General features: G+C 42.0%; 1 protein-coding gene and 1 non-coding gene across 2 annotated transcripts in view; both read left to right on the forward strand.

The window, feature by feature from the left end:
• The window catches only part of Slc4a8 (solute carrier family 4 member 8), a 63304-nt gene that overhangs the window by 20081 nt on the left and 15414 nt on the right, over positions 1–27809 (forward strand). Inside the window, exons 5-17 of the mRNA XM_090325944.1 lie at positions 164–324; positions 4022–4210; positions 5460–5551; positions 6460–6617; positions 8086–8173; positions 10930–11076; positions 12506–12606; positions 16468–16642; positions 17567–17700; positions 18732–18977; positions 22243–22348; positions 23313–23474; positions 25369–25482. Coding sequence (XP_090182070.1) covers positions 164–324; positions 4022–4210; positions 5460–5551; positions 6460–6617; positions 8086–8173; positions 10930–11076; positions 12506–12606; positions 16468–16642; positions 17567–17700; positions 18732–18977; positions 22243–22348; positions 23313–23474; positions 25369–25482 — 1873 coding nt within the window. The remainder of the gene's footprint in view (positions 1–163; positions 325–4021; positions 4211–5459; positions 5552–6459; positions 6618–8085; positions 8174–10929; positions 11077–12505; positions 12607–16467; positions 16643–17566; positions 17701–18731; positions 18978–22242; positions 22349–23312; positions 23475–25368; positions 25483–27809) is intronic.
• Positions 12010–12162, forward strand: LOC150066844 (small nucleolar RNA SNORA48). The gene has a single exon (XR_016534666.1). It is a non-coding gene; the product is annotated as a small nucleolar RNA SNORA48 (small nucleolar RNA).

The raw sequence follows: 27809 nt of genomic DNA on the forward strand, positions 1-27809 counted from the left end.
CTCAATATTTTACGGTTACATAACTGGCTTTTTCACTCACCAAAGTACCCAGAATATGTAATTAGATTTCTCAATACTCAGTATGACTATTCAGACATTTGTGTCCTGAAAAAAAGGTCCCTCCTTTCTACTTTTGGGCTATAGTTGCTTTCACTGCTTTCAGGTGGCTGAAGTTTGAAGAGGATGTTGAAGATGGTGGAGAGCGTTGGAGCAAGCCTTATGTGGCAACACTTTCACTGCACAGCCTCTTTGAACTGAGGAGCTGCCTTATTAACGGAACTGTCCTTCTGGATATGCGTGCAAATAGCATTGAAGAAATTTCAGGTAAGTTCAGGTGAGGGAAAATAGAGCAACTTTTGTGTAAGTGAAGAAGTATGGTATAGAACAAAGAACAGGTGTGTGTATGTCATAGCCTTCCTCATCTCAGTGTCCTTGGCTGTGGGATGAGTTTCAAACTAATAAGCTAGCTACTTTACCTATTTCCCAGGCTTAAGATTGGCTTCACATGACAAAGCCTTCAGCCCTCTGTTTGCCTGATCATCCAGTGAGGCATTTATTTTGTATCTACTATCTGCTGCATCACATGCAGGGAAGGCACAGGATTATAAAGATCAGGCCACTGGGTGAGGTCACCATGGAAACAACAGAGAAAATAAATGCAGCAGTGGAGATCCTTAGGAGTCACTAGAGAAAGGGACAGCTGGGAGTTGTACAGAGAATGAGATAAGGAGGATTAAATATCTTTCAAAAAGGTATCTAAGGCAGATGTGCAGGAAATTGAGCCATAATTCTCATGCCAGAAATGTATTCTTTCACACTTTCAGGAGCTACAGGACCCAAATCAAGGTCTGTGTATGGCTCCATCCTCCCCGAGGGATCTTGGAATACTTACTCCTTGCTCCTGGCAGCTTCTAGCCTCTGGTGACTCCAGATGTTGTTAGCTTTGGTTGCTTCATTCCCATATCTGCCTCTGTTTTCATGTGGACTTCTATGTCTCTCTTCAGTGTGGTTCTTATACAGGTGTTTGTTATCAGACTTAGTGCCACCTCAATAGTTATTTCATCTTGAGAACTTTACTGTATCTGCAAAGATCCTTTTTGCAAATAAAATAGGTCTCAGTAGGGACTTAGGTGGGGTAGGACTAGAGCATTCAACCAATTATGAAAGTCAAGAGAAATTTCACCTTAACAAATGCTGTATTAAGGCTGTGTGAGACGAGGACTAGAACATCTGTGGCATTTGGCAGCTGGAAAATTATTGGTGATTTTTATCAAGAGCATTTTCTTAAACTAAGTGGGTGGCTCATGCCTGTAATCCTAGCTACTCAGGAGGCTGAAATCTAAGGACTGCGATTTAAAGCTTGCCAGGCAGGAAAATCTGTGGGACTCTTATCTCCAATAAGTGCCAAAGAGCTGAAAGAGGAACTGTGGCTCCAGTGGCCTTGAGAATAAACAAATAAATCATTTTTAAAAACACACAAAAAATGGAATAGCTAGGATGGCTCAAGAATTTTCTGTTGAGAACTTTAAGTAACAGGAGATGAGATAAAGGAGGCAACAGATTGAAGGAGATCTGAGACAAATTTTTTTCTTCTTTCAAGATGAACAATCCTAAAGCATAAGGAAAGAAATGGAGGGGGAAAGCCAATTAATGTAAAGGTTAATGATACAGGAATATGGATCTTTGGCTTGAATATGAAGTAGAATTTCCTCATGGGTTGCTCTTTTTACTTAGATAACAGCTTGAGGGATGGGGGAAACTTGAGACATGTATGCAGGACTGAAGTAGACTGCATGGGTCTTCACATTAGGTGCTACAATGTTAGATCGAGCATTTGACCTAAGCAATCTCTCACATTCCATAACCATCTTCCACGATGGGTGCTAATTTTGACTGCATATTTTAGGTGAGGAAACTAGGCACAGATGATATAACTTTCTCATGACCATACTGGCAGAAAATGATAAACTGGGACAAATGTGGACCTGTAGTCTAGAACCCTCACTCTTCACAGCTGTGTCGACAGTACTAAGTACTAGGATTTCTTTCCAGCCCCCATGGTGAAGGAATTAATAGGTTAAAGGTCATTTCTTTAGCACCACTTTAGAATTCTATACTTATAGTCCCCTTGACAATCACAGCAATACTAAACTTTTGGAGGAAGGTCTGATTGCTTCTTGGCAACCTTGGCAAAGGAGAGAACAGTGGGAATGAGATTATTTCTCTTCTTCTGGAGACATTTGGTAGGTAATAAAACAACATGGACTTGAATATGTATTCCCACTCTGCAGCTTAGTAAGAGTCAGAGCTGGGGGAATTTTGTAACATTTGTTCTTCATGTGTAAAAATTGTGATAATAATGAGAAGGGGTATCAATGTGCAAGAAGTAATTCACCTGCTACCTGATGAATGTAACTGTAAACCCTCTATACATTACCCCGACAATAAAAATTTTAAAAAAATTGTGATAATACCATTTTTCTCAGGTCTCTTTCTCTGTCTTGATGGTACTAAGACTTGAGCTTAGGTAAGCTCACTTGAACCCTCACCCCCTAGTCCTTTTTGCTTTTTTTTTTCTTGCTCTTTTGTCTGGATGGCCTTAGACCATGATCTTCCTACCTCTGTATCACATGGCTGTGATTATATACCTGCACAGACATTCCTACTTTGTGTTAGAGATGGGTCTGGCCAACCGTGCCTGGGCTGTCCTCCAACCACAATCTTTTTATCTCCACTTTCTGTATAGCTGAGATTATGGGCATTTGACACTAGCCAACTGTTTTCTAAGTTTATCTTTGCTTTTGAGACAGGGTATGTAGTCTAGGATGTCTTTGAATTTGTGCTCTTTTTGTTAGTAGCACTGTGGTTTGAACCATGTCCTTGAATTTGGAATCCTTTTGCCTCAGCCTCCAGAGATCATGGATTATAGATGTAACACCACCACCTTATAAGGGGTGTGTGTGTGTGTGTGTGTGTGTGTGTATGGGTGTATGCTGGTACTGGGGCTTGAACTCAGGACCTCTCACTTATACCACTCTCACTTGGCTTTTTCACTCATGAATGGTACTCTACCACTTTAGCTATATAGCTCTATTTCCTGCATTTTACTGGCTAATTAGAAATAAGAGTCTCAGTTTAAAAATTTTTTGTTTTTTTTTGCCAGTCGTGGGGCTTGAACTCAGGGCCTGGGCACTGTCCTTGGACACTTTTTGCTCAAGGCTAGCGTTCTGCCACTTGAGTCACAGCACAACTTCCAGCTTTTTCTATGTATGTGGTACCCAGGAATCGAACCCAGGGCTTTATGTATGTTAGGCAAGTACTCTACCATTAGGCTACACTCTCCGCCCAAGACTCTCTCAGTTTTATCTGCCCAGGTTTGCTACAAACTGAAATGATCAAATCTCAGCCTACTAAGTTTTGTTGTTATTGTTGTTTGTTCTTCTAAGAGTTAGATCAGTAATATCTTTAAGTTCATAGAATTGTTCTTGGCACATTTTCAAGTGCTCAGTAGGTTTTTATCTTAACAATCATTATTTGAGTGGGGGCATAGTAGTACGTACTGTCACTAGAGGCTGAGGTAGGAGGATCACTTGAGTCCAGGAGTTCATGGTTAACTTAGACACCATCTCTTTAAAAAAAAAATGTTGTTATTGGGGCCGGGAGTTTGGCCTCGTGGTAGAGTGCTTGCCTAGCATACATGAAGACCCGGATTCAATACATAGAAAAAAGCTGGAAGTGGTGCTGCGGCTCAAGTGGTAGAGCTCTAGCCTTGAGAAAGTCCAAGGACAGTGCTCAGGCCCTGAGTTCAAGTTCCAGGACTGGCAAAAAAGTTGTTATTGTTAAATGAATAAAAGTATAACTTCATAGTCATGGTTATCCCATAGTTCTTTTGGACACTAAAAGTAAAGTTGCTCCTCAGTGACACTAGGGCCTACTTCTCTGTCCTCCTCCCTATCCTTCCTGATGTTGGTTTCCATGGGTTTGTCAGTTGTGAGGGTTCATGCAAATGCCTGCTTTCTAGACCTGATACTGGACCAGCAAGAGCTGTTTAGTGACCTGAATGACAGCATGAGAGTCAAAGTACGGGAAGCTCTTCTCAAAAAGCATCATCATCAGAATGAAAAGAAGAGAAACAACCTCATTCCCATCGTTCGATCCTTTGCTGAGGTTGGCAAGAAGCAATCAGACCCACACTCAATGGATAAGAATGGTAAGGCTATCATGAGACATTTGTGTTTCCCTTTATTAGTAAGATGTTTTGGAAACCAGTGGTAGATGCTGAGTTTCTAGATGGGGAAGGGCTCTGTGTCTAATTTGTTTCCATGTATACACCAAAATATACAGTGTTAATATGAGTGGTTGAAACTGGTGCCCACCCATCTCTTTCTTAGGCACTTGGGCAATAGTAAACACTCATTTAATTGCTGGAGAGATTTAATAGAGTAGATTTTTTCACTAGTGGGGATTGAACTTAGGGATTCATGTATTCTGTCTCATCATCAATTCTCTTGGGCACTTGTAAAGCTCTCGCTAGATCTCAGTGGACCCAAGATGAAGGACATGGATTCCAGGGTCCTCTCAAAATAGATATGAGAAGGAAAAACTGGGAGAGAGTGAGGGAAGGGGTGACATTGCACAAAAAGAAACATACTTTTTACCTGACTTCTGTAACATAATCCCTCTGAATATCCCTTTTACAGTAAAAATAGAAAATAACTGATAGGTCTTTGGGGAGATATCTATATTAGGGATAATTTGGGGCCAAGGGGCAAACAAGTCTTTTAGGACTAAACAAATGTCTTAGGTTAGGGACACAAAAAATAGTAGTTTTAGAAGCTGGAGTTAACCTCTAGGCTTGTGCTCCTAGCTTTACTTGTGAAGGAAGTAGTAATCTGTTAAACCTCTGTTGTAAGTCTTACTTGTAAAGACAGTCATAAGATCTCCTTCAGTTATTGTGAAATTTACATGAATTCATCTATATAAAATGAAGCTTTTGGCTGGGTGCTGGTGGTTCATCCATATGATTCTAGCTACTTAAGAGGCTGAGACCTAGGGATTGTGATTCAAATCCAGCCTGGACGGGAAAGCCCAGAAGACTTATTTCAGTTAACCACCCACAAGCCAGAAGTAGAGCTATGGTTCAAGTGGTATAGAGCCAGTTGTGAGAGGAAAAGAAAACCAAGAGACAACCGGAGGCCCTGAATTTAAACCCCAGTACTGGTACTCCTAAAAAATAAAATCAAAAGAGGGCCACACATATGTTTGGGAGGGTACAGCAATAATAAAACCTTTATCCTTACCACTAGCTAGTAGATAAGGACAGAGGTATGAGTTTTACTTCATGGTTCTCTTAATCTCTCATCTTTGTAGAAGACATAGCCAATAGATGATGGATGGAGAGTGTCAGAAGCAGGTAAAGGCAGTCATTTAATGGATTCTGATCTATTTTCTCCAAATAGGTCAAACTGTATCTCCCCAGTCTGTTCCAACTACAAATCTTGAAGTGAAAAATGGAGTGAATTGCGAGCACAGTCCTGTGGACTTAAGCAAGGTAAGCAGAGATGTAAGAAGGTGGCTTTTAGTCTAAGGCTATCTCTAGTGGGTCTGTGCATAAGCTGCTAGAATCTAGACAAGTACTGGCATTTCAGGACCTTTCCTCTATCCGTTCTGGGGAAAAGGAAACACTTCGACTTCTGTATTCTCCCCTCTACCCAGTTTGATTGAGTCTGAGTTGTCAGTTCCTTCCTCTAAATCTTCATACTGAAGGTTGAGACTAGCTACAGAGTCTTTCTGAACCCAGACCTCCTATTTGTTATTTTTTAGTTTCTGCCTTTTTGTAGTTCCTTTCATTGCCAAAGGTATTGTTAAAACGGTATTATTTATTTATTATTTGCTGCTGCCATTAAAGCTATCTCATGGTTAAACCTCTTTTCATGGGCCACACAAGACCACAGCTCCAAGCTGTAGTTTCCAGCCCAGGCCTGGGCCCCCTGCCTCAGCCTCTTCCTGCTCTGGTTTAGCCTGGATACTAACTTTCTTAACCACAATGGCATATGTGTCTCTGTTAATGGAATTCCTGTTTTATTTAGAAGACCTGGAACCTCTGTCAAAGTATTGAAGTATTTAGGAAGGGAAATGCATTAACATTTCCCTTTAAGGAAACATTATAAAGTTCAAATCAGAATACTTAAAAGTTTGCTTCTTTATTTCACAAGCTCTAGAGTCCTAGGCAAGGCAATATCACCTCTCTTGGTTTCTATTCCTTTTTTCCCTTTCTTTTTTCTTTAATATGGACTCAATCTGATATTCTGATTTTATAAGGATCCCATAAAACAGCATGAGAAAACATAGGTTACCTGTAAAGTGACATGTAAATGTAAGGTATAAAGTGATTGTTTTGAGACAAAGTCTTCTCCAATATCAGAGGATTTTTTTTTTGTTTTGTTTTTGAACTTTCAGGTGGACCTTCATTTCATGAAAAAAATTCCCACTGGGGCAGAGGCCTCGAATGTCCTGGTAGGAGAGGTGGATACCCTAGACAGACCCATCGTTGCCTTTGTAAGGCTGTCTCCAGCTGTGCTTCTCTCAGGACTCACTGAAGTGCCCATCCCAACAAGGTAAAGGCTGGAGAAAAAACCAAAAAGTTTGATTCATTAATTTGGGGAATGATATTTAAAATTTAGAAAACTGGAATATATTTGTTTAACCGTTATACAAGGGAGTTTTTGACCTTCAAGTCTGTGTATGGCTGTATGACACCTGCTTCCTTGGAAACGGAGACCTGAGGCATGCAGGGGGCCTAGCAAGGGCTAATTGCTCGTTCTGTCACAAGACCTAGGTATCCTTCTCCCAGATCTAAAGAGCCATGGTGCAGGGAAACATCTCCCAGCAAAAGTATTGATGTCTCTGTTCAAAGGGCTATTCATGCACCTGGAAGATGAGGTGCCTGTGATTCAGCACCTTATTAATTATAGAGAATATTCAGATTGCTCAGAACACAACTTTGACTCTTCTATAGAAGCTTGATCATTTCAACTTCCTTCTCCCTCTCCTTCCCCTACCATTTTCTTATTAGAACAATGAATAGGAATCAGATAACCTTGAATTTTCACAACAATGCTGTTTTGAAAAGACATTTTTTTCTGTAGCTAGGAATTGTGTCTATAGAAACCCTAAAGAAATATATAACCACATCATTGTAGAATGTCATACAAATACAAATCATTTCCAGTGCCCTGCTGGAGCTATGGTACTCAAAGTGTTATACACTAACATACCTTCTGGGTTTTTTTTTTTTGCCAGCCCTGGGGCTTGAACTCAGGGTCTGAGTGAGCACTGTCCTTGGACTTTCTCAAGGCTAGAGCTCTACCACTTAAGCCACAGCACCATTTCCGGCTTTTTCTATATATGTGATACTGAGGAATGGAGCCAGGGTCTTCTTGCATGATAGGCAAGCACTCTTACCACTAGGCCAAACTCCTGGCCCCCATATCTTCTGTTTTTTAAACTTTAGTTATGTGCATTTCATTGTGATAGTTCCATACCAGGCTTAGTATATTCCCTGATCAACTTTACCCTCTCTAAGATTCTCCCTCATCCCCATCCTTCTGCTTACAACAGTGTCAACAGGTTTTATGCTTCTGTTTTCATATTCTTAGATGAAATATCTTGGCTACTAACATCCTCCTTTACCCTCTCTTTTGGCCTTCTGTCCCACCCTTGGTACCTGCCCCCAAAACAACCGGTTTTACTTTCCCGTGATCAATTTTTAAGTATATGCTAATTATACAAAGGGGTTTAACATGGTATTTCACACATGCATATATTATATTTTTATCAGTCTAGCTCCTTTTACTAGTTTCTATTTCTTCAAAGCCCCGTGATTCCATTTATCCAACAGTTTTCAGGTAATATCTTTGTGTGTGTGCGTGGAGTTCAATCTTGCTTTCTGGTGAGTAGAAAAGAAACCTGTTTTGCTGTCTTAGAGGTGAATAAGATGCCGCTTCTTCGTATTTACTTATATGACTTCTGTGTGTGTGTGTGTGTGTGTGTGTGTGTGTGTGTGTGTGTGTGTGTGTTTTGCAGATTTTTGTTTATCCTGCTGGGTCCAGTAGGCAAAGGCCAGCAGTACCATGAGATTGGCAGATCCATGGCCACCATCATGACAGATGAGGTGAGTGTCACTTCTGCTTCTCATTCCTCCATCACATAAGTGCTTACTGAGTGTTACTCTGTTCCATGCACTGCTAGTTGTTGGCAGCCACACAATTCCAATTGCAATGGTTTCTAGGAGGCAGTTTAGGGTACTTTTTTCATATTTTTTATTGTAATTAATAGAAGGGTTACATTATATTCACCAGATAGAAGGTGCATTACTTCACAAACATTGATACCCTTTCTCATGTTTTTGTCCCCATTTCCCTCCCCTCACCCTGACCCTCATTTTGTTTTCCCCCTTCCCTATCCTATTTCAAATAAACAAATAAACATATATATAATATATCAGATAACAAGGTGATATACTGTAACAATATGAGATAACCAAGGGACAACAAAGAGATGAAAAATAACATAGTACATTAAGGACAACAATCATTCATTATATGGCTTTTGTTTCTATATCCTGGAGGTCCTTTCATTTAGCATCATACTGTATGGCCTTATGTATCTAGGTTTTGCTCTATTATAAATCTCTGCTAGGAGAGACCAAGGTTTCTACTGATTATGAAAAATGAGGGAAACCATTGAGCCTATGTTCCTTTGAGTCTGGCTTACTTCACTTAATATGATTTTTTCTAAGTCTTTCCATTTCCTTATTAATGGGGGATGTCATTTTTTTCTGATGGCAGCATAGAATTCAATTGTGTATAAATACCACATCTTGTTGATCCATTCATCCACTGAGGGGCACCTGTGTTGGTTCCATATCTTTGCTATGGTAAATAGTGCTGCAATGAACATCCTTGTGCTAGTGGCTTTAGTATGTATGTCCTTGTTTCTGGATGATTGAGTAAATGCCAAGTAGTGGAATTGCTGGGTCATAGGGGAGCTCTATGTTTAGTCTTTTGAGGAACTGCCATAATGCTTTCCATAGTGGTTGAATGAGTTTGCACTCCCACCAACAGTGTAGTAGTGATCCAGTTTAGGGTATTTTTCTGAGGATTTTCTTTCTATTTTTTTCTCCCCCCATTCTTCTCTTCCTGGTGTGTGTGTGTGTGTGTTGTATGTGTGTGTGCGCGTGTGTGCGTGCGTGCGTGCGCATGCGGGCACACATATGTGTGGTAGGGTTTTGAACTCAGGGCCTGGGCACTGTCCCTGAGCACTCTTGCTCAGGGCTAGTGCTGTACCACTTTGAGCCACAGCTCCACTACCTGGGTTTTGTTTTTTAAAACATCATCTCATCGGGTAGCCAAGGATGGCCTCAAATTCATGATCCTCATCCCTCAGCCTCGTAACTGCTGCTGGTATTAAAGGCATATACTCAGCTCTTCTCTTCTTGTTTTCGGTAGTTAAGGATGACAAGAAGTATTTTCCTGGGAAAAAAATTATTACCACGTAGGATATGTAGAGAAATACATTAAAACAATTAATTTAAAAAATACTAGTTATGTAACATTATCCAAGTTATCCAAGTGACTTGCCTAAAGAGACTTCACTGCCATTCAACACAAATGAGAACAGTGTGTACAAGGCTAGTGGTGTGTCTTCAGGAAGTAAAACACAAATGTCCAGCAGGTCTGTATCAAGCCACCAGACATTTTGGCAGTGAACTGAACTTGTAGCATATTCCCTGGTGAGAACAATGTTGGTTGTACATATAAGTTGCACAGCATTACTTTCTTTTTTGTGTGTGCACATGCGCATGCCTGTGCCTGTGCCTGTGAGCTGGTACTGGCCTTTGAACTCAAGGCATGAATGCTCTCCCTTGGCTTTTTTGCTCAAGGTTGTCACTCTCCTACTTGAACATCAGTTCCACTGCTAGCTTTTTGGTAGTTCATTGGAATTAAGAGTCTCAGATGTGTGTGTGTGTGTGTCTTAGAGGACTGAAGAGGTGTGGGCTGCATTTTGTCCCCCCTTTGACTGGAAGGGGCATTTTGTGGAGCACTTCCATTAGTAATTTATGCAGTGTTTTCAAACATGATCAAGAAAAATTTTCACACATCTTTTTGTTTCATGTTTGTGTAGATAACAGGATTATACACCTTTATTCATGCTATCTCTTCTGACACTAACAGATACATATATTGTCATTTGCCTGTATCATCTTTAAGTAGATTTTATTTTTATTTTGTGGAGGTTTTTTGTTTGTTTATTTTCAGATAGTTCTTGTGGTGTAGCTTATGGTAGCCTGAAACTCATAATTCTCCTGCCTCAGTTTACTAAGTACTGAACTATGTACATATGCTATCACATTTAGCTTTAACAGCAGCTGCTTCTTCCTCTTCCCCTTCTCCTCCCCATCTCCGTCCCCCTCCCCCATGCTTCCCTGTCTTCTTCCTCTTCTTTACCAGTCCTGGGGCTTGAACTCAGGGTTTGTGCTGCTTTTTGCTCAAGGATCTACCACTTGATCCACAGCACCATTTTTGGCCTTTTCTGTTTGTGTGGTACTGAGGACTCAAACCTAGGGCTTCATGCATGGAAGGCAAGCACTCTACCACTAAGCCACATTCCTAGCCTAGCTTCATTTTTAAAGTCCTTTTTTCATACCCCACTTCCACTCATTTTTTGTCTGAAACTGGGACTCAAACTCAGTGCCTGACACCCTATGACCTGAGCCATGCCTCCAACCCCGCCTTTCACTTCTCTAAATGCTAAATTTTTTGCTTCTCAGTTCCCATGACAAAAGTAAAATTCAGTCTCCATCTGTCACTTCACTAGCAAGCATTTCAAGTAACTGTCAGAACCCTAAGGGTTGTTTATTCTCGGTAGATTTTTCACGATGTGGCATATAAAGCAAAAGAGCGAGATGATCTCCTGGCAGGGATTGATGAGTTCCTAGACCAGGTGACGGTGCTCCCTCCAGGAGAGTGGGACCCCTCCATCAGAATCGAGCCACCCAAAAACGTCCCTTCCCAGGTAAGGCATGCACCTTAGTCATTGGTGGCTGGTGTTGGTTACTGAGTGCCTGGCATGTGGGCAAAGCAAAAATGTGTGGGGATATGCTAAATAAGTGGAGACATGGCCCTGTTGGGGAACTCCCGAATGTCAGAACAGCAGAAATAAATAATATGTAAATAATAAATAATAAAAATGAATCTGCAGTGATATAGATGATCTCAGGAGTGGTGATGTGTCAGGTTACCTGAAAGACTGACAAAGAATGGCTGAAAGAGGAGGAAAATAGGGGGTGGGGGGAGGGAAGTGGAGACAAAAACATGAGAAGGGATATCAATGTGTGAGAAGTAATGCACCAACTACCTGGAGAATGTAACTGTAACCCCGCTATACATTACCCTGACAATACAAAATTTTAAGAAAGGAGGAAAAAGGACAAGTTGGACAGAGAACATAGTTCCTCATACTTTTCTGACATAGATGACTGAATGAGAACCACTGTGTACCAGGCACCAAAGCAGTGACTATAGAAATGTGAGTTAAGCCTTCTCAGCAAAAGCCCCCAGAAAGCATTGTTATCCTTCATTTCTTTGTGAGGACTGTACAGATCTTCTAGCATATGGGTTTATTTTCTCTCTTGTGTTAGACAAGGGACTTGAACTCTGGGCCTGGGTACTGTCCCTGAGTTTTCTTTTTTTCCCTCAAGGATAGTGCTCTACCACTTGAGCCACAGCTCTACTTCCAGGTTTTTAGTGGATAATTGGAGATAAGATTCTTACAGAGTTCTCTGCTAATGATACTCAGACATTAGCCTCTAGGATTCCAGGTACAATCCACTGGAATCTGGCTTTAGGATATAATTTTAAGATAAAACAACATTACATATATGTCGAAATGTCATAATAAAATCTCCCTCTGTGTAACTAATGTAAGCTAATAAAAAATAAAGAGATGTGTTCTTGTTCTGGGCAAAGTGGCATCAACTTGATGGTGCTTATTTTATATCAAAGCCAGGAACAAAATGCTATTATGTTTAGCACACTTTATCACTGCCATACAGTGGCCTTTGATTGATGCCTATGTCTGGTTCACGCCTTGGACACATAGATGAAAAAAATTAAAGAGATGGTCCATTAAAGAAAAAGATTATACATAGAAACAGAGTCACCAAGTAGGATTTAGGTCATGTTTGATGCAAGAGTCTCCATTCTAGTGTTTCAGAGCAAGACATGATTAGAAATTAGGTTCTACTGGAAAGGAAGAGAAAGCATATATGTAAATACTATGTGTATTTTTCTAGGGAAGTTAAATGAGTAAATACACCTGAAAGCTACAACTGAACACTTTTTTGGATTGTTTTTATATTTATCCTGTCACTGTTCCCTGCTCTTATCATAAGGAAGGACAGATATATGCTGACCTTGCTAATTTTGTGGTCCTCTGTTTAAAGGAGAAAAGGAAAATGCCTGGCGTTCCAAATGGAAGTGTTTGCCACATTGAACCGGAGCCACATGGGGGTCACAGCGGGCCAGAGCTCCAGCGCACGGGGCGGTAAGCGCTGGGAGGGCCTCAGCTAGTGCCATGAGCTGTGAGTAAGGCATCCTGTTTGCGTTTGCTGAGGCAGTATGTCAGGGTTATTACATATCTTTTTGTTGTCTTAGAATGGCTTTGTGTGTGTGTGTGTGTGTGTGTGTGTGCGTGTGCGTGCGTGCGTGTGTGTGTGTGTGTGTGAGTCCTGGGGCTTGAACTCAGGGTCTGAGTAGTATCTGAGCTTTTCTGCTCAAGGCTAGCTCTCTACCACTTGAGCCACAGTTCCATTTCCAGCTTTTTGGGAATGGCTTTTCCAATGGAACCATGGACTATACTTATTAACAACTATATTAATATATTATATTCATTCATTCAAGGCTCTTGAACCACCTGCCATATTCTGTCTCTCCTCCAGTCCTTCCAACACAGTTCCATCTGATTTCAACACTTTTCTTTACCTTCTGGCTAACTTTGCTTATACTGTCTCAGCTTGTGCTGGAAGCCTTCTGTCACTTTCTAAAGTTGAAGTTAGGTGTCATAGCGTTGGTCTCCAACTCCCCCTTCCTCCGTTTTGCCTTTTATTAGGCTTTATTATTATTTATTTATAGTGCATCCTGCTTGGTTGTTTTCTCTGAAAGTACAGGGCCTCCATTATATTCTTAGCTCCTAGCACAGTGTTCTACACAGAGCCAGTATTGATATATCATGAATGACTACTTGTAGAATGATACTGATTGTGCAGCATAGAATAGACTAGGTATGGTAAAAAGGATGACTGTCATTGCAGGTTGAGAAACTCTCTTTGAGGGTGAATACTACCTTAGCTGCATATCTCAGAAAGAAAGCCACTCTTTCAGGCCCATATTTTAAACAGACATGCACTGAAGATGACTCTTAGGGTAGGTGAAAGTTTTGTTTGCTTGATAATGAAGCTGGTAAAAGAGGGTGTTCCTTGCCATTCTATAACATCAGTGCTATCCATGGATTACGGGAGGAGGGGGATACCATGACTCTGGCTCTAAGGTTTTGCCTAGTGGAGATTGTCAAGGCAGGACTCAGATCATGAAAAGTTTCCTATGTCCTCAGTTTTAGTTTCTTATTTTCCTCCTCACTTGAGGTTACTTTTCTTCCTTTCTACTACCTTAGTACTACACTTTGGAAGCTCAGGGTCTTTGAGAGTTATAGAAAGGGATTATTTTTCTACTGTTTAAAATTCAGAGAAAGAGGGGCCGGGAGTTTGGCCTAGTGGTTAAAGTGCTTGTCTAGCATGCATGAAGACCCAGGTTCGATTCCTCGGTACCACATACATAGAAAAAAGCCGGAAGTGGTTCTGAGGCTCAAGTGGTAGAGCTCTAGCCTTGAGAAAGTCCAAGGACAGTGCTCAGGCCCTGAGCTCAAGCCCAGGACTGGCAAAAAAAACCAAAAACAAAAACAAAAAAAAACTAAAATTCAGAGAAAGACAGGAGAGCCAGAAACAAGAAGGAATGGCACGTAACTAGCAATGTCCTGATGGGAGATTATGTTTTCTGGTTGGAGGATTATATTTGAGTGTAGGGGAAAATAACTAGTTTGTGAAGGGGTGGTGGCAGGAAGGAGTCTCTGGAGGGAAGGGGCACTGTGAAGATGGAGCAGGCTCTGAGAGAAATAAGCATTTCCTCTAAAGTTGAGAGATGGCCTGGTGTTAAGAAGTAAGGAAGGAGGCATCTGTTCTGACAGTGATTATAAGACAGAGACAGTCCCAGAGGAGGTGTGTGGGTGTGTGTGGTGTGTGAGTACGTGTACATGCATGCATGTGCACATGTACATGCATGTGTTTCAGGAAAAGGTATTGAGTATCGCTTTGATAATATCTCAAAATGATGACCTATCTTTCTAACATATATAGTCTTTCTATACCTTAGGATTTAGAGCTTGAAAGTAGTAGGATTGAGGATTCCCCTCAAACAGGTATCTGTGCAGAGTTGAGATTTCAGATTGCTTTGAATGACAAAGGAAAATAGAATAAACTAGGGAGTCCATGCTTATAAGACCATGCTTTGGAAGATTTGAAGAAACTTCTGGAATCAACAAAGCAAAAATAAAATGCTGTTGGCCAGGCACAGTGGCTCACACCTGTAATGCTAGCTACTAAGGAGGCTGAGATCTGAGGATCATGGTTTAAAGGTAGCCCAGGTGCTAAAGTCTGGGAGGACCTTATCTCCAGTTAACCACCAGAAAACTGGAAGTGGCATTGTGGCTCAAGGGGTAGGGTGGTAGCTTTGAGCTGAAGAGCTCAGGGACATAACCCAGGCCCAGGGTTTAAGTCCCATGACCAACAAAAAGAAAAGATAATGCTAGGCTCAGGCTTATTTCTTCTCATTTATTTGAATGTTTTCTAAATTATTTACAACCAAATCACTGATTTCCTATAAATACCTCAGTATATATCTCATTTGCTTAAGACATTTAAAAACTATTATATTATTAACAAATGTAGCAACATTAACCATCACTCTTTCTTATTGTTACTAATATTTACAAGGGCTTTTTAGGGGGGTTCAATTTAATATATAATATTTAAACCATCTGATACTGAGTGCATCTTACTTGTGTGTGTGTGTGTGTGTGTGTGTGTGTGTGTGTGTGTGATAACTTTTGCAATTTATTTTTGTGATGTAGGACCCACTAAAGGGTCATCTTTGGTTATTATGTTTTCTTTCTATAACAGCTCCTTTTCCTTCTTTTTTTTTCTGTGCCATTGATTTGTAGAAGAAACCAGGTGATGTGTCTTATAGTTCCACGCTAATGCACTGAGTGCAGGAAATGTGACTGATCTTGGGAGTATGGCTCCTTGTTAGTATGGGCCATCTTGCTCTTCCTCTGTCTCATCTGCAGAAAGCAGAGAGGATCCTAAAGACCCACCACCAGCTCCTACTTCCTTCACCCCTTCAGTCCATCCACTTTTATCCCAGTCTGTGCTTGAATCACACTGCCACAAGAGTGATCCTTGTAGAATAAATGCATGTTGGATTATGTTTCTGAGGTGTTTAGTCTTTTCTAATTTGATATGCTGTTCTTTTGAACAAAGTTCTAATTTCTTAAAACTCATGATAAGACTTTTGTGACTCAGCTTCTCTAACCTTATCTGTTGGTTTTTGGCTCTCACACTGTCTGATCCAGTCACCCCTCTTCCAGCACCTTAGACCTATCACATTCTGTCACTTCTGCATGTCCCCATGCTAGCGTTTCTGCCTCATCTGCCTGTCTCCCAGTCTATCATTTGAGTTCTTGCTGCAGTTCCCCTCACTGTCCTGTGCTGCCATTGCATCCCTCTATACTTCCTGTCTCTTGCCCTAGACTGTCAGTCCTGGAGAATGAGTGCTGGGCTTATCTTGCTTACTGCTCCAACTCCAGTGCCTGCCCAGTATGTGGCACCATGTATCTGCTTGTCAAATGCATGAATGATCTATCATGCTAGAATTTCCCAGGACTAAGGTAGGTAGGTAGTTGAAAGTAAGAATTGCATGTGACAGGAGCTTTTTATCAGAAAAAAACATTTAATACAACTAACAACACCTTGCTTTTGTACAGTTCTTAACAGCTCAGAATTTGAAGTTTGAAGTGACTACTTGTTTTTCTTGTTAATTTTGTGGACGTCTTACTAAATGGGTGATAGGCATACAGAAATTAATTATCTGCTTGGGAGAAGTCATTCAAACTTGCTGTAAGTCATGTCCTTGATTTGCAAATCAAGTCTGTGCTGACCCCTGAGAGATCTCCTGGACTCAGAGCCTAAGTACTCCCTCAGTCCAGAGCACATTTGAAATGTCTTCAAATGTGTGCTGTCCATGCGCTTTTGTGGAAGAGGCGCTGGGTGAAGGCCTCTTTGCCGTGTTTCCGCAGGCTGTTTGGGGGCTTGGTGCTGGACATCAAGCGGAAGGCCCCGTGGTACTGGAGTGACTACAGGGACGCACTCAGCTTACAGTGTCTGGCCTCCTTCCTGTTCCTGTACTGTGCCTGCATGTCACCTGTCATCACCTTTGGGGGATTACTTGGAGAAGCTACTGAGGGACACATAGTAAGAACGTCTACCTTCCTTCCTTCCTTCCTTCCTTCCTTCCTTCCTTCCTTCCTTCCTTCCTTCCTTGCTTCCTTCCTTCCTTCCTTCCTTCCTTCCTTTACTTTCTTTTTGTGGGTCATGGGGCTTGAACTCTGTGCCTGGGCCCAGTCCCTGTGCTCTAGCTCAAGGCTACTGCCCTACCCTTGGGCCTGGTCACTGTCCCTGAGCTTTTCAGCTCAAGGCTTCCATTCTACCCATTGAGCCACAGCACCACTTCCAGTTTTCTAGAGGTTAATTGGAGATAAGAGTCTCACAGACTTTAGTGCCCAGGCTGGCTTTGAACCGTAATCCTCAGATCTCAACCTCCTGAGTAGCTAGGATTATAGGCATGACCCACCATGCCGGGCTTTTCATTTCTTTTAATGATCCAACACAAACAAGATTTAAAGTGTATCATGGCAGCCACATCCATAGGGCTGGCGGACTACACGGGCCTGTACTGAGGAGATTGGATTCTTTCTCCTGAATTACCAGGGTTTTCTGACTTTGTATGAAAGTACATGCGTCTTCTTTTTGTACACACTGTATTCTGCTTAGTAGCTGGTTGCCCAGATGAATTGTTCCAAGAAAGGAAAATGAATCTATGGGTGCCTTTTGAAAATAAGATTTGAAGGGACGGTGTGACAGCTTGTAGCATGAACAGCATCACTGTGCTTTTTCTATATTTTTTTAAATGCTAAATTGAGTCACCAAAGGGCAGAACTTTACTGAATAATCTTATGCAAATGATTTGGGCACCTGAATTATTAAGTGGTGCCTGTTTATAAGGGCATTAGACAATGATCAAGGCATACATGCCACTAAGTCAGGAGTTTATATTAACTGATATTGTGCTTCACTGATGGGCTGTGGATTCAGTGATTTTCTCTTTCCTCTCCTCAGAGTACAATGGAATCCTTATTTGGAGCCTCCATGACAGGGATTGCCTATTCCTTGTTTGCGGGACAGCCTCTCACCATCCTGGGAAGTACTGGGCCAGTGCTTGTGTTTGAAAAGATTTTGTTCAAATTCTGCACGTAAGACATTTCTTCTTCTGAAAATTCTAAGTGAACGTGGTTAGTGCACTGCCAAGGCTAAATGCCGGCCTTCTTCATGAGTACATGGTCAGTTGTGGCTTGTGAGAAGCCTGAAGGAGAAGCACTCGAGTCTGTCCGGCCCACATCTATAGCAGGCACAGGCACAGGCAGCACGACACCCACAAGCACAGCGCTTCAATCATGTCCCTTTGCCGTCTTGATCCCTAAGAAAAAATTCCTTATTAATTAGCTCTCCTCCATTGCCATTTCAAGTCCTTTCTCAATTTGGCCTATAATCCCTTCTGATTCTGGTGGTTATGGCAGTGGGGGCTTAGCAGTGCCCTATTTTTCTTCCTTATAGAATTCTTTTTCCATTTTGTGTTAGAAGGAAGGGTACATGGGACTAGAGCTAGGTCCCTTTTTATTATTATAAGAAAGCTTATAATTTTGTTGGTTAGTAAAGGCAGAAATGTGCATGAGATGATTCCTTACTCTTCCACTTTCTGTATCTTTACTATAGCAAATAGCTCCTTGAATCCAATCTTTTTATTATTATTTATTTTATTTTATTGTTGGGGTAATATATAGAGGAGTTACAGTTACATTTGTCAAGTAGTGGGTGCATTATTTTTCAAACATTGATGCCTCCCTCCACCCCCTCCCAATCATCTTGTTTTCCCCCCTTCCCTTCCCTATTTCAAATAAACAAACGTATATACAATACACCAGGTAACAAAGTCAGATAAAGTGACCACATGAGATTAACCATAAGGGGAAAAAAAGAAGAAAGAAATAATTGCACATGGTACCTTGAGAACAACAATTACAGAGATAAACCTCCTGTTCCTTGAAGCAAATCTTAAACACAACCAACCCAAAGATACTATTTAGGTGTGCATTCTGTAGTATGGATAAAGTGGGTTGCAGTTCTGGTGTGGATAACATGAGACGAATTAACCATGTTTGACCTTTTATTTCTTAGTGCTAGCCACCCATGATGTTTTAAAAAATGAATTTTGGTCTTGTTTCAGAGACTATACCCTCTCATACCTCTCCCTGCGAGCCTGCATTGGACTGTGGACTGCCTTCCTGTGTATTGTCCTTGTGGCAACAGATGCTAGTTCCCTTGTCTGCTACATTACCCGATTCACTGAGGAAGCATTTGCTTCCCTGATTTGCATTATCTTCATCTATGAAGCAATAGAAAAGCTGATTCACTTGGCGGAGACCTACCCTATCCACATGCACAGCCAGCTGGATCACCTTAGCCTCTATTAGTAAGTTGTGCTTTTTCTTAGCCTAATCTTCTTTTCCTTTTTTTTTTTTTTTTTTGCCAGTCCTGGGCTTGAGCTCAGGGCCTGAGCACTGTCCTTGGACTTTTTCAAGGCTAGAGCTCTACCACTTAAGCCTCAGCACCACTTCTGGCTTTTTTCTATGTATGTGGTACCGAGGAATTGAACCCGGGTCTTTGTACATGCTAGGCAAGCACTCTACCACTAGACCAAACCCCTGGGCCCCCACTTTATTAAAAATGGAGCAAAGGGCCTGAGTTTAGTGGCTGCTCTTGTGTGCCAGGCAGTGCCTGTAGTTTCTGCTAAGGAAGTGTCTTGGCCCTCTGCGAACAGAGCTCCAATGTAGAAGAAGAACCATGGAAGACTGCTAGAGGAGAACAGTCAAAAGTGACGGAGGACAGACAGAGGGAGCCTCTTTCTTCTCCTGACAGAGTCTCAGGATATCATCCAAGCTGGCCTTGAACTTTTGGTCTTCCTGCTTGAATCTCTCAAGTGCTAGAATGATAGGAATGTGATACTACATCTGGGTCTGGAAACCAATTCTTTGTGAATAAAGCTCAAGTGACAGTTTTCTTTCTTTTCCTTCCACCTCCCCTTTCCCTTCCCTTCTCTCTGGCCCTCTCCTGCTCTTTCCTGTGTGTGTGTCTATGTATCATTCAGGGCCTTGCATAAGATGGGTCATGTCTTCATCACTGAGCTATATCCTCATCCCTGGATAGTATTTTTCTTAATTGAATTTCACCCTTGTTTCATAAGGAGTTGATGTGAATCTACGGTTCTCCAGCTCTTCAAATGATTTTATGTTGATATATATATTTTTTTCTGTTATGAAAAGATTCTTCTCTTTAGAGCAGCTGTACGTTCATGTAAGAGTTGAACACAAAGTTTCTGTATGCATACATGCCTAGCACCATTATCACCATCTTCACCAGAGTGATACATTTGTTATGATTAGCAAATCTATTTTTTGTTGTTGTTGGTGGTGGTCATGTTAAACTTGGGGCCTGGGCATTATTCCCTGAGCTCTTTTGTTCATTGTCCTACTTTGAGCCATAGCACCACTTCTGTTTTTTCTGGTGGTTAATTTGAGGTAAGAGTCTCACAGACTTTCCTGTCCAGGCTGGCTTTGAACAAATATCCTCAGATCTCAGCCTCCTGAGTAGCTAGGATTACAGGTTTGAATCAACAGTGCCTGGCTAGCAAATCTTTTCTGATAAATCATTATCACCTAAAAATTAGAATTAGCATTAACTCTTGTGCATTTCATGAATTCTGACAAATGTGCTTTATAATGCCTTGAAGAATAGTCTCACCTAAACATCCTCTGATCTTTGAACCGTATCTCTAATTTTACCTTTTCCAGAATGTCATATGGGTGGAAAAATATATTATGTACCCCTTTCAGATTGGCTTTTTTTTTTACTAATAGTATGCATTCAGGAACCTCTGTGTTTTTCTTCCTGGCCTTTGAGCAGTGAAGTGTTCCTTTGTCTAGATGTTCATGGTTTAGCTGTCCATCTGCTGAATCATGTTTGTTTCAAATTTTCAATTGATGTTCAAAATCTTTTTAACATTTACTGTTTTATTTTGCTTTTGCCAGTCCTAGGGCTTGAACTCAGGGCCTGGGCACTGTCCCTGAGATTCTTTTGCTCAAGGCTAGCACTTTAACTCTTGAGTTAGAGTACCACTTCCAATTTTTTCTGTGTATGGGGTACTAAGGAATTGAACTCAGGGCTTCATGCATGCTAGGCAAGCACTCTGCCACTAAGCCACCTTCCCAGCTCAACATTTACTGTTTTTTTTTGTTGTTTGTTTGTTTTTTGTCAGTTGTGGGGCTTGAACTCTAGGCCTGGGTGCTGTCCCTGAGCTCTTCAGCTCAAGGCCTACTGCCCTACCCCTTGAGCCACAGTGCCACTCCTGGTTTTCTAGTAGTTAATCAGAGATAAGAGTCTCACTGTTTTTAGTGTCTGAGCTGGCTTTGAACTGCGATCCTCAGATCTCAGCCCCCTGAGTAGCTAGGATGACAGGTGTGAGCCACTGTTCCCAGCCAACATTTACTATTTTTTAAGCACAGTATTTTTTTAATTTACATAAATCTAAGTACAAGTACATATTATAAATATGTTTACATAAATTTGAATCTATAAATGTAAATAGTTTCTTTTGTACTTAACTCATGAGCTTCCTGCTCCAGCCTTCTGAGTGAGTGCGGGAATCATAGGCTCATGCTCCCATGCCTGGCTGGAATTGAGGTTTTTCAGTATCCACATTACTTTTCATTATATTTTCCTCCTGTTATTCTGACCAATGTAAGTCTTCTTGAACTTTAATTCTGTCATAAAAATATGCTTATTAAATTCATAGATGAAACAAAACTGGTAGGGATGGCTGTGAAGTCAGCTGACCATGTTAGGATTGAGAAACCCCATGGAGGCTAGTGGACAGCTCGGTCTGGCCTGAGGAAGCTAACGGAGCTGTTAGAATGACTTTCTAGCAAATTCAATGCCACATGTCGAAACCCTAGCATTGGAAATAATTTGAAAAAGATGAAGCAAAATCTAATATAGATTTGTCTTCTGTTTATGTGTCTATGGTAATACTTGGATCATTTCACTGAGAACAGTTAGAGGCTTTGTGTCTCTGTGTCTTCTTTCCATGAGGTGCCTATAATCCTAGCTACTCAGGAGGCTGAGGTCTGAGGATTCCAGTTCAAAGCCAGTCTGGAGCAGTAAGTCTGTGAGACTCTTATCTGCAATTAAGCATAAAAAAACACAGAGAGAGACTGGACCGGAAATTTGGCCTAGTAGTAGAGTTGCTTGCCTAGCATGCACAGAGACCTGGGTTTGATTCATCGGTTCCACATACATAGGAAAAAGTTGGAAGTGGTGCTGTGGCTCAAGTGGTAGAGCGCTAGCCTTGAGAAAAGTCCAAAGCGAGAGGGGGGGGAGGAGGGAGAGAAGAGAGAGAGAGAGAGAGAGAGAGAGAGAGAGAGAGAGAGAGAGAGAGAGAGGGAGAGGGAGAGGGAGAGGGAGAGGGAGAGGGAGAGGGAGAGGGAGAGGGAGAGGGAGAGGGAGAGGGAGAGGGAGAGGGAGAGGGAGAGGGAGAGGGAGAGGGAGAGGGAGAGAGGGAGAGGGAGAGGGAGAGAGAGAGAGAGGATGAAATCAGATTCTGACAGAGCCTTTAACCCAGTCATGGCTAAAACCAGCCAGTCTGTGACTACTTTCCTTGGGATTTTTTTCTTTCCCCTCAGTTGCCGGTGCAGTCTTCCAGAGAATCCAAGCAATCACACCCTACAGTACTGGAAGGACCACGACATTGTGACAGCACAAGTGCAGTGGGCGAACCTGTCCTCCAGTGTATGTGTGCCAGCTTCCAGGTGCCCTGCATCAGGATCAGGTTTCAGAGGGAGGCACTTCCGGGGGACAGGCAGCAACATTTCGGTGAATTATAGCATTTAAGAAAGAAAGCTTAAAAAAAAAAAAAGAAATCTTCTTGCTTGCTTTACCCTGTGATTCCTCTAAAAGATTTATTGGATGAAACTATGTAGGCCAGAAGCTGAATGAGGCTTTATAGGGCTTAAAAAACATTCAGGTTTGGAAGGTCTCTTCTGTAATAAAGACCATATAGACTGCTGGGCTCTGGCATGAAGACATGCTCATTAAAGACAGTAGTTTTCGTTTGTTTTTTCTTTTTTTTGCCAGTACTAGGTCTTGAAGTCAGGGCTGGGGCTCTGTCTTTGAGCTTCTCTGTGCTCAAGTCTAGCACTCTACCACTTGAACCACAGCACCACTTTGGGCTTTTTTTTTTTGCCAGTATTGGGTTTGAACTCAGGGCCTGAGCACTGTCCTTGGATTTTCTCAAGGCTAGAGCTCTACCACTTGAGCCTCAACACCACTTCCAGCTTTTTTCTATGTATGTGGTACTGAGGAATCGAACCTGGGTCTTTGTGCATGCTAGGCAGGCACTCTACCACTGGGGCAAACTCCCAGCCCCTTTGGGCTTTTTCTATGTATATGGTAGTGAGGAATCGAAACCAGGGCTTCGTGCATGCTAAGGCAAGCACTCTACCATTAAACCACACTCCCAGCCCATAGAGTTTCATTCTTCAGTGTCTCGTTAGGACCACAGTAGTACCCTACTTGAAAGAGTCCCTCAAGAGCAGGACACCAGTCCTCCCACCTGCAGGGAGGTCAAGTGGATACTGCGGGCAGCTGAGCTTCCTAGCAACTGTGGGCTGGCAGTGAGTGGTGGACTCAAAAGGCAGCAGCGCCTCATTCCCTTGTTGCCTACCTTTGGTCACCAGAATGCTTCTCCCTCCAGGAATGCCAGAAGATGCATGGAGAGTTCCTGGGATCTGCGTGTGGCCATCACGGGCCCTACACTCCTGATGTGCTTTTTTGGTCCTGTATTCTCTTCTTCACCACCTTCATCCTCTCAAGCACCTTAAAGACGTTTAAGACAAGCCGTTATTTCCCAACCAGAGTAGGTAGCATGCTTGTGTGTAACTCTTGTGTTAGGACTCTAATGGGACGTGTGCTTGGCCTCCATACTGCCGGGCAGTGGATGTGCAGTGTGGAATGCTCCAGACGCTCGCAGGAGCCACACTAGGGCCAGCTCTGGCAGCCTTTCACAGCTCGGTGGTGTGGAGTGAAGACATGAAACTTGTTTTGATTTAAAAGTACTAGGTAAGTTTAAAGTAGGGATATTGTTCTCATTTCCAGAATGCTCTTAAGTTCCATTTGCAGAATTATGGCACACTTAGCATATAATAGCTGGAACTGACTTGTGAAGATGGTAAATGGGGGTGATTAGCTTGGATTCTTTAAGGACCTTTGAGTTCACAGAGGGAAAGGGTGGTACTTGAGTTAACCTAAAGAGGGTGAGGGAGCTACCCAAGAGCTCACCTGGATGAAAAGCTTCCAGGTAGAGGGATAAGCAAGCACAAAGACCCTGGAGTGTAAATGAGCTTGGCCTATTTGAGAGCCAACAAAGATGTCTGTGCAGCTAGAACCGAGTGAGTGGAGCACTGGAGAACATGGCACTGGAGTAGGCAATGGAGAGGGGATGCTGCTAGTTTGGAGGGCCTCTCAGGCAAGAAGGCCTTTTAGATTTTGTTGTTTTTGTTTTGTGCTGGTCTTGGGGTTTGAATTCAGGGCCTGGGTGTTATCTTTCTTACTCAAGGATAGTACTCTACCCTTAAACTACAGCTTACTAGTGGCTAATTAGAGATAAGAGTCTCCCTGACTTTTCCTGCCTAGGCTGGCTTTGAACTGGGATTTTCAGATTTCAGCCTTCTAAGGAGCTAGGATTATAGGCATGAACCACCCATGCCTGCCCCCCATTTTTTGCCATTCCTGGGCCTTGAACTCAAAGCCTAAACACTGTTCCTAGGCTTTCTCGAGGCTAGAGTCTACCACTTGAACCACAGCACCACTTCGGACTTTTTCTATGTATGTGGTACCAAGAAATCGAACCCTGGTCTTCATGCATGCTAGGCAAGCACTCTACCACTAGGCTAAACTCTCAGTCCCCTTTTGGGTTTTTTTTTTTTTTTGGGGGGGGGGGTCCGGGAGGTCTGCAGCCCAGGTAAAGACTACAGCCCCGTTTATTTTCTTTCTTTTTTTTTATCTAGTCTTTTTTTTTATTGTAATTAGTAAAAGGGTTACATGATATTTGCCAGATAGAAGGTGCATTAATTCACATACATTGACACCCTTTCACATGTCTTGGTACCCGTATCCCTCCCCCCCCCCCACACCCCCCACCCGTCTTGGTTTTCCCCCCTTCCCTATCAAATTTCAAATATCCAAATACAAATAAATTCAATAAATCAGATAACAAGGTGAGATACTATACCAATATGAGATAACCAAGGGACAGCAAAACCCTTTTGGGTTTTTAACTCAGTAAAAGAAGAAGGAAGAAGCAGGTTAGGAGACAGCTGAGTTATCTCAACAAGAGCTGATCTGGACCGGGCAGCAATGGAGGTGGTTCGACTGCTCAGATTCTGGGTCTTCCTGAAAGGCCAGCAATATTTGCAGATGGGATAGGTACTGGGTGTGAGAGAGAAGTGCTGCTGCTGCTGCTGCTCTTAGTTAATATGGTGGATCTTCACTGTTCCCAGAAAATCTTATTCAGAGTTCTCACTTGGACCTGGGTCTATATGCCCTGTCCAGCTCTCTTCAGAGTCTTGGGTCCAGCAGATTTATCAGAGTTTCTTCTTCATGGATAAATATATAGAGGATATGAATGCATTCCTATCATTTAAATATGTTTGTATTCATTCATCTGTAAAATTTATTTTTTCTGAAAAATTTGAACCTTTTCTACTGTACTAAATGTATTATAGCACTGTTCTAATTCTCTCTTGTGCCAGGTTCGCTCCACAGTGAGTGACTTCGCCGTCTTCCTCACTATCTTCACAATGGTGATTGTTGATTTTTTGATTGGAGTTCCATCACCAAAGCTTCAGGTTCCCAGTGTGTTCAAGGTAAACGAGCACAGATCACAGCCTGTGCTCTCCTGTCCTTGTGTCCAGTCTATCTCAAAGGACTTTTATAGTCCACTTACTAGATGAGTTCTGCAGTCCATTACATCTGAAGCTTGTTTCTTAGACCTTGCCATTCAGAAAAGGAAATGGACTGACCAACAACGTCAAAGAACAGAAAACCTAAAACATAACTACTTAGTAGGCTGCGATCTAAGGATCAAAGTTTCAAGCCAGCCTGGGCAAACAAACCCAAGAGATTCTTCTTTTTAATTAATCAGAAATAAGGCAGAAATGGAGGTTTGGCTCAAGTGGTAGAGCATCACCTGAGAGTAAAAAAAAAAAAAAGCTGGGGCTGGGAGTTTGGCCTAGTGGTAGAGTACTTGCCTTGCCTAGCATGCATGAAGACCTGGGTTCAGCCAGAAGTGGTGCTGTGGCTCAAGTAGTAGAGTTCTAGCTTTGAGAAAGCCCGTCAAGGATACTGCTTAGCACTGAGCTCAAGGCTCAGGACTGGCAAAAAAAAAAAAAAAAAAAAAAAGCTGAGCAAGGTTGTGAGGCCCTGAGTTCAAGACTAGTACTGGTACAGAGGGGGCGGAGGGAGAGAGGGAGGGAGAGAGGAGAAAGAGGAGGAAAGGAAGGAAGGGAAGAAGGAGAAGATAAGAAAGACTTTTATTTAATGAACAAGTATTAATAATATTAAACTATTAAAAGGCATGAGTATCACTTATTGTTAAGATTTAAAATAGTAGAATGTTCCTATTTACATAAATATATGCCAGATATTGTGGAAACCTGGGTCCCTGGAATGGCTAGTCAATACCACCTTCACTAAGGAAGGAGGTATTTAAGGACACTGGAAAAATGTAAAGGACCCTCAGGGGTTGTGCTGGGCAGTAGGGAATAGAAATAGGAGAAACCTCATCTGGGGTACAGGGCCTCTGCCCAAGTAAATCAGGATGGCTCTTCAAATCATATTTTCCATTTGTGTGATTCTAGGATTTTCAATCCTAGTTACTCAAGAGGCTGAGATCTGAGGATCGTGGTTTGAAGCCAGCCTGGGCAGGAAAGTTCATGAGATTCATATCTCTAAGCAGTCCCCCAAATTTGGAAGTGGATCTGTGGCTCAAGTGCTAGAGTGCTAGCCTTGAGCAAAAACATTCAGGGACAGCACTCAGGCCCTGAATTCAAGCACCAGTAACACACACACACACACACACACACACACACACACACACACACACACACACACACGCACACACAGAGTGTATATCCAAATCTACTTCAATTCAAGGAAACAAAGAAGCTAGAAATGCTGCACTCAGTTCTTCAGACTCCTAGGGAAGAAGAGAAAACCTGGGTGCATTCAGTGACTTCAAAAGAGATGAACTATGGAGCTTGTGGGCAGTGATGGGAAGGGGAAATGGGGGGAAGATGAAGGAAGGGGTGACATTCTCCAAGGGAAGAAATGTACTCATTACCTGACTTAAGAAATGGTAACCTCTTTGTACAACATCTTAATAATAATAAAAGTATATATATATATATACAAATATATATTTAAGACACAGTAGGAAGGTGGGAGAGGATAGTGAAAGAATAAAGGAGTAAAGTCAGTCCCTGACTTTTGAGAGATGACCGCTTCAGATGGCTTTTGGCTTCCCTTTGTCTCTCTCCCTCAAAAACAATAGGTGAAGAGTATTTTCCCGTGTTTGTCTGTTTAATCTGATTAAATTTGCTGAAATACCACTAGTTTTAGACATTTAGGGGTTAACATTCCCAAGGACCTGGCCTTCTCATCTTTGTGTGACTGAGCACAGTCAGCTTTCCCACTAATACTCAGCTGAGGGCAACCCTCCAGGAGGAATGGATTTTATATAAAATAGATAATTTGGGAGCATTAAGCAATCCTTGGAAAAATTCCCTGATGGGTAGATTTAAGATAGTCAGAGGCACTAAATTTCTGCGATATCTGGGGAGACCTCTGGGAGTTAAAGGAGAAATGAGAAAGGGAAATAGGAGAATGGCCAAGAAAATGTTGCTAATGACAGGCTCTAATTTTGGGAAACAGGAAGTGTGATGATTCTTTTTCTGTGTGTGTACAAGTCTCAGGGCTTGAACTCAGGCCTGAATACTGTCCCTGAGCAATTTTGCTCAAGTCTTGTCACTGCCACTTGAGCTACAGCTCCACTTCTAGCATTTTTGGTAGTTAATTGCTAATAAGAGTTTCACAGCTTATCCTGCCTGGACTGGCTTCAAACCATGATCCTGAGATCTCAGCTTCCTGAATAATTAGGTTTAGCAGTAAGACACCAAGAGCAAGAGGTGGTGTT

This window comes from Megascapheus bottae, chromosome 2 (assembly GCF_031878675.1).
Source record: "Megascapheus bottae isolate mThoBot1 chromosome 2, mThoBot2.hap1, whole genome shotgun sequence".
Classification (NCBI taxonomy): Eukaryota; Metazoa; Chordata; class Mammalia; order Rodentia; family Geomyidae; genus Megascapheus; species Megascapheus bottae.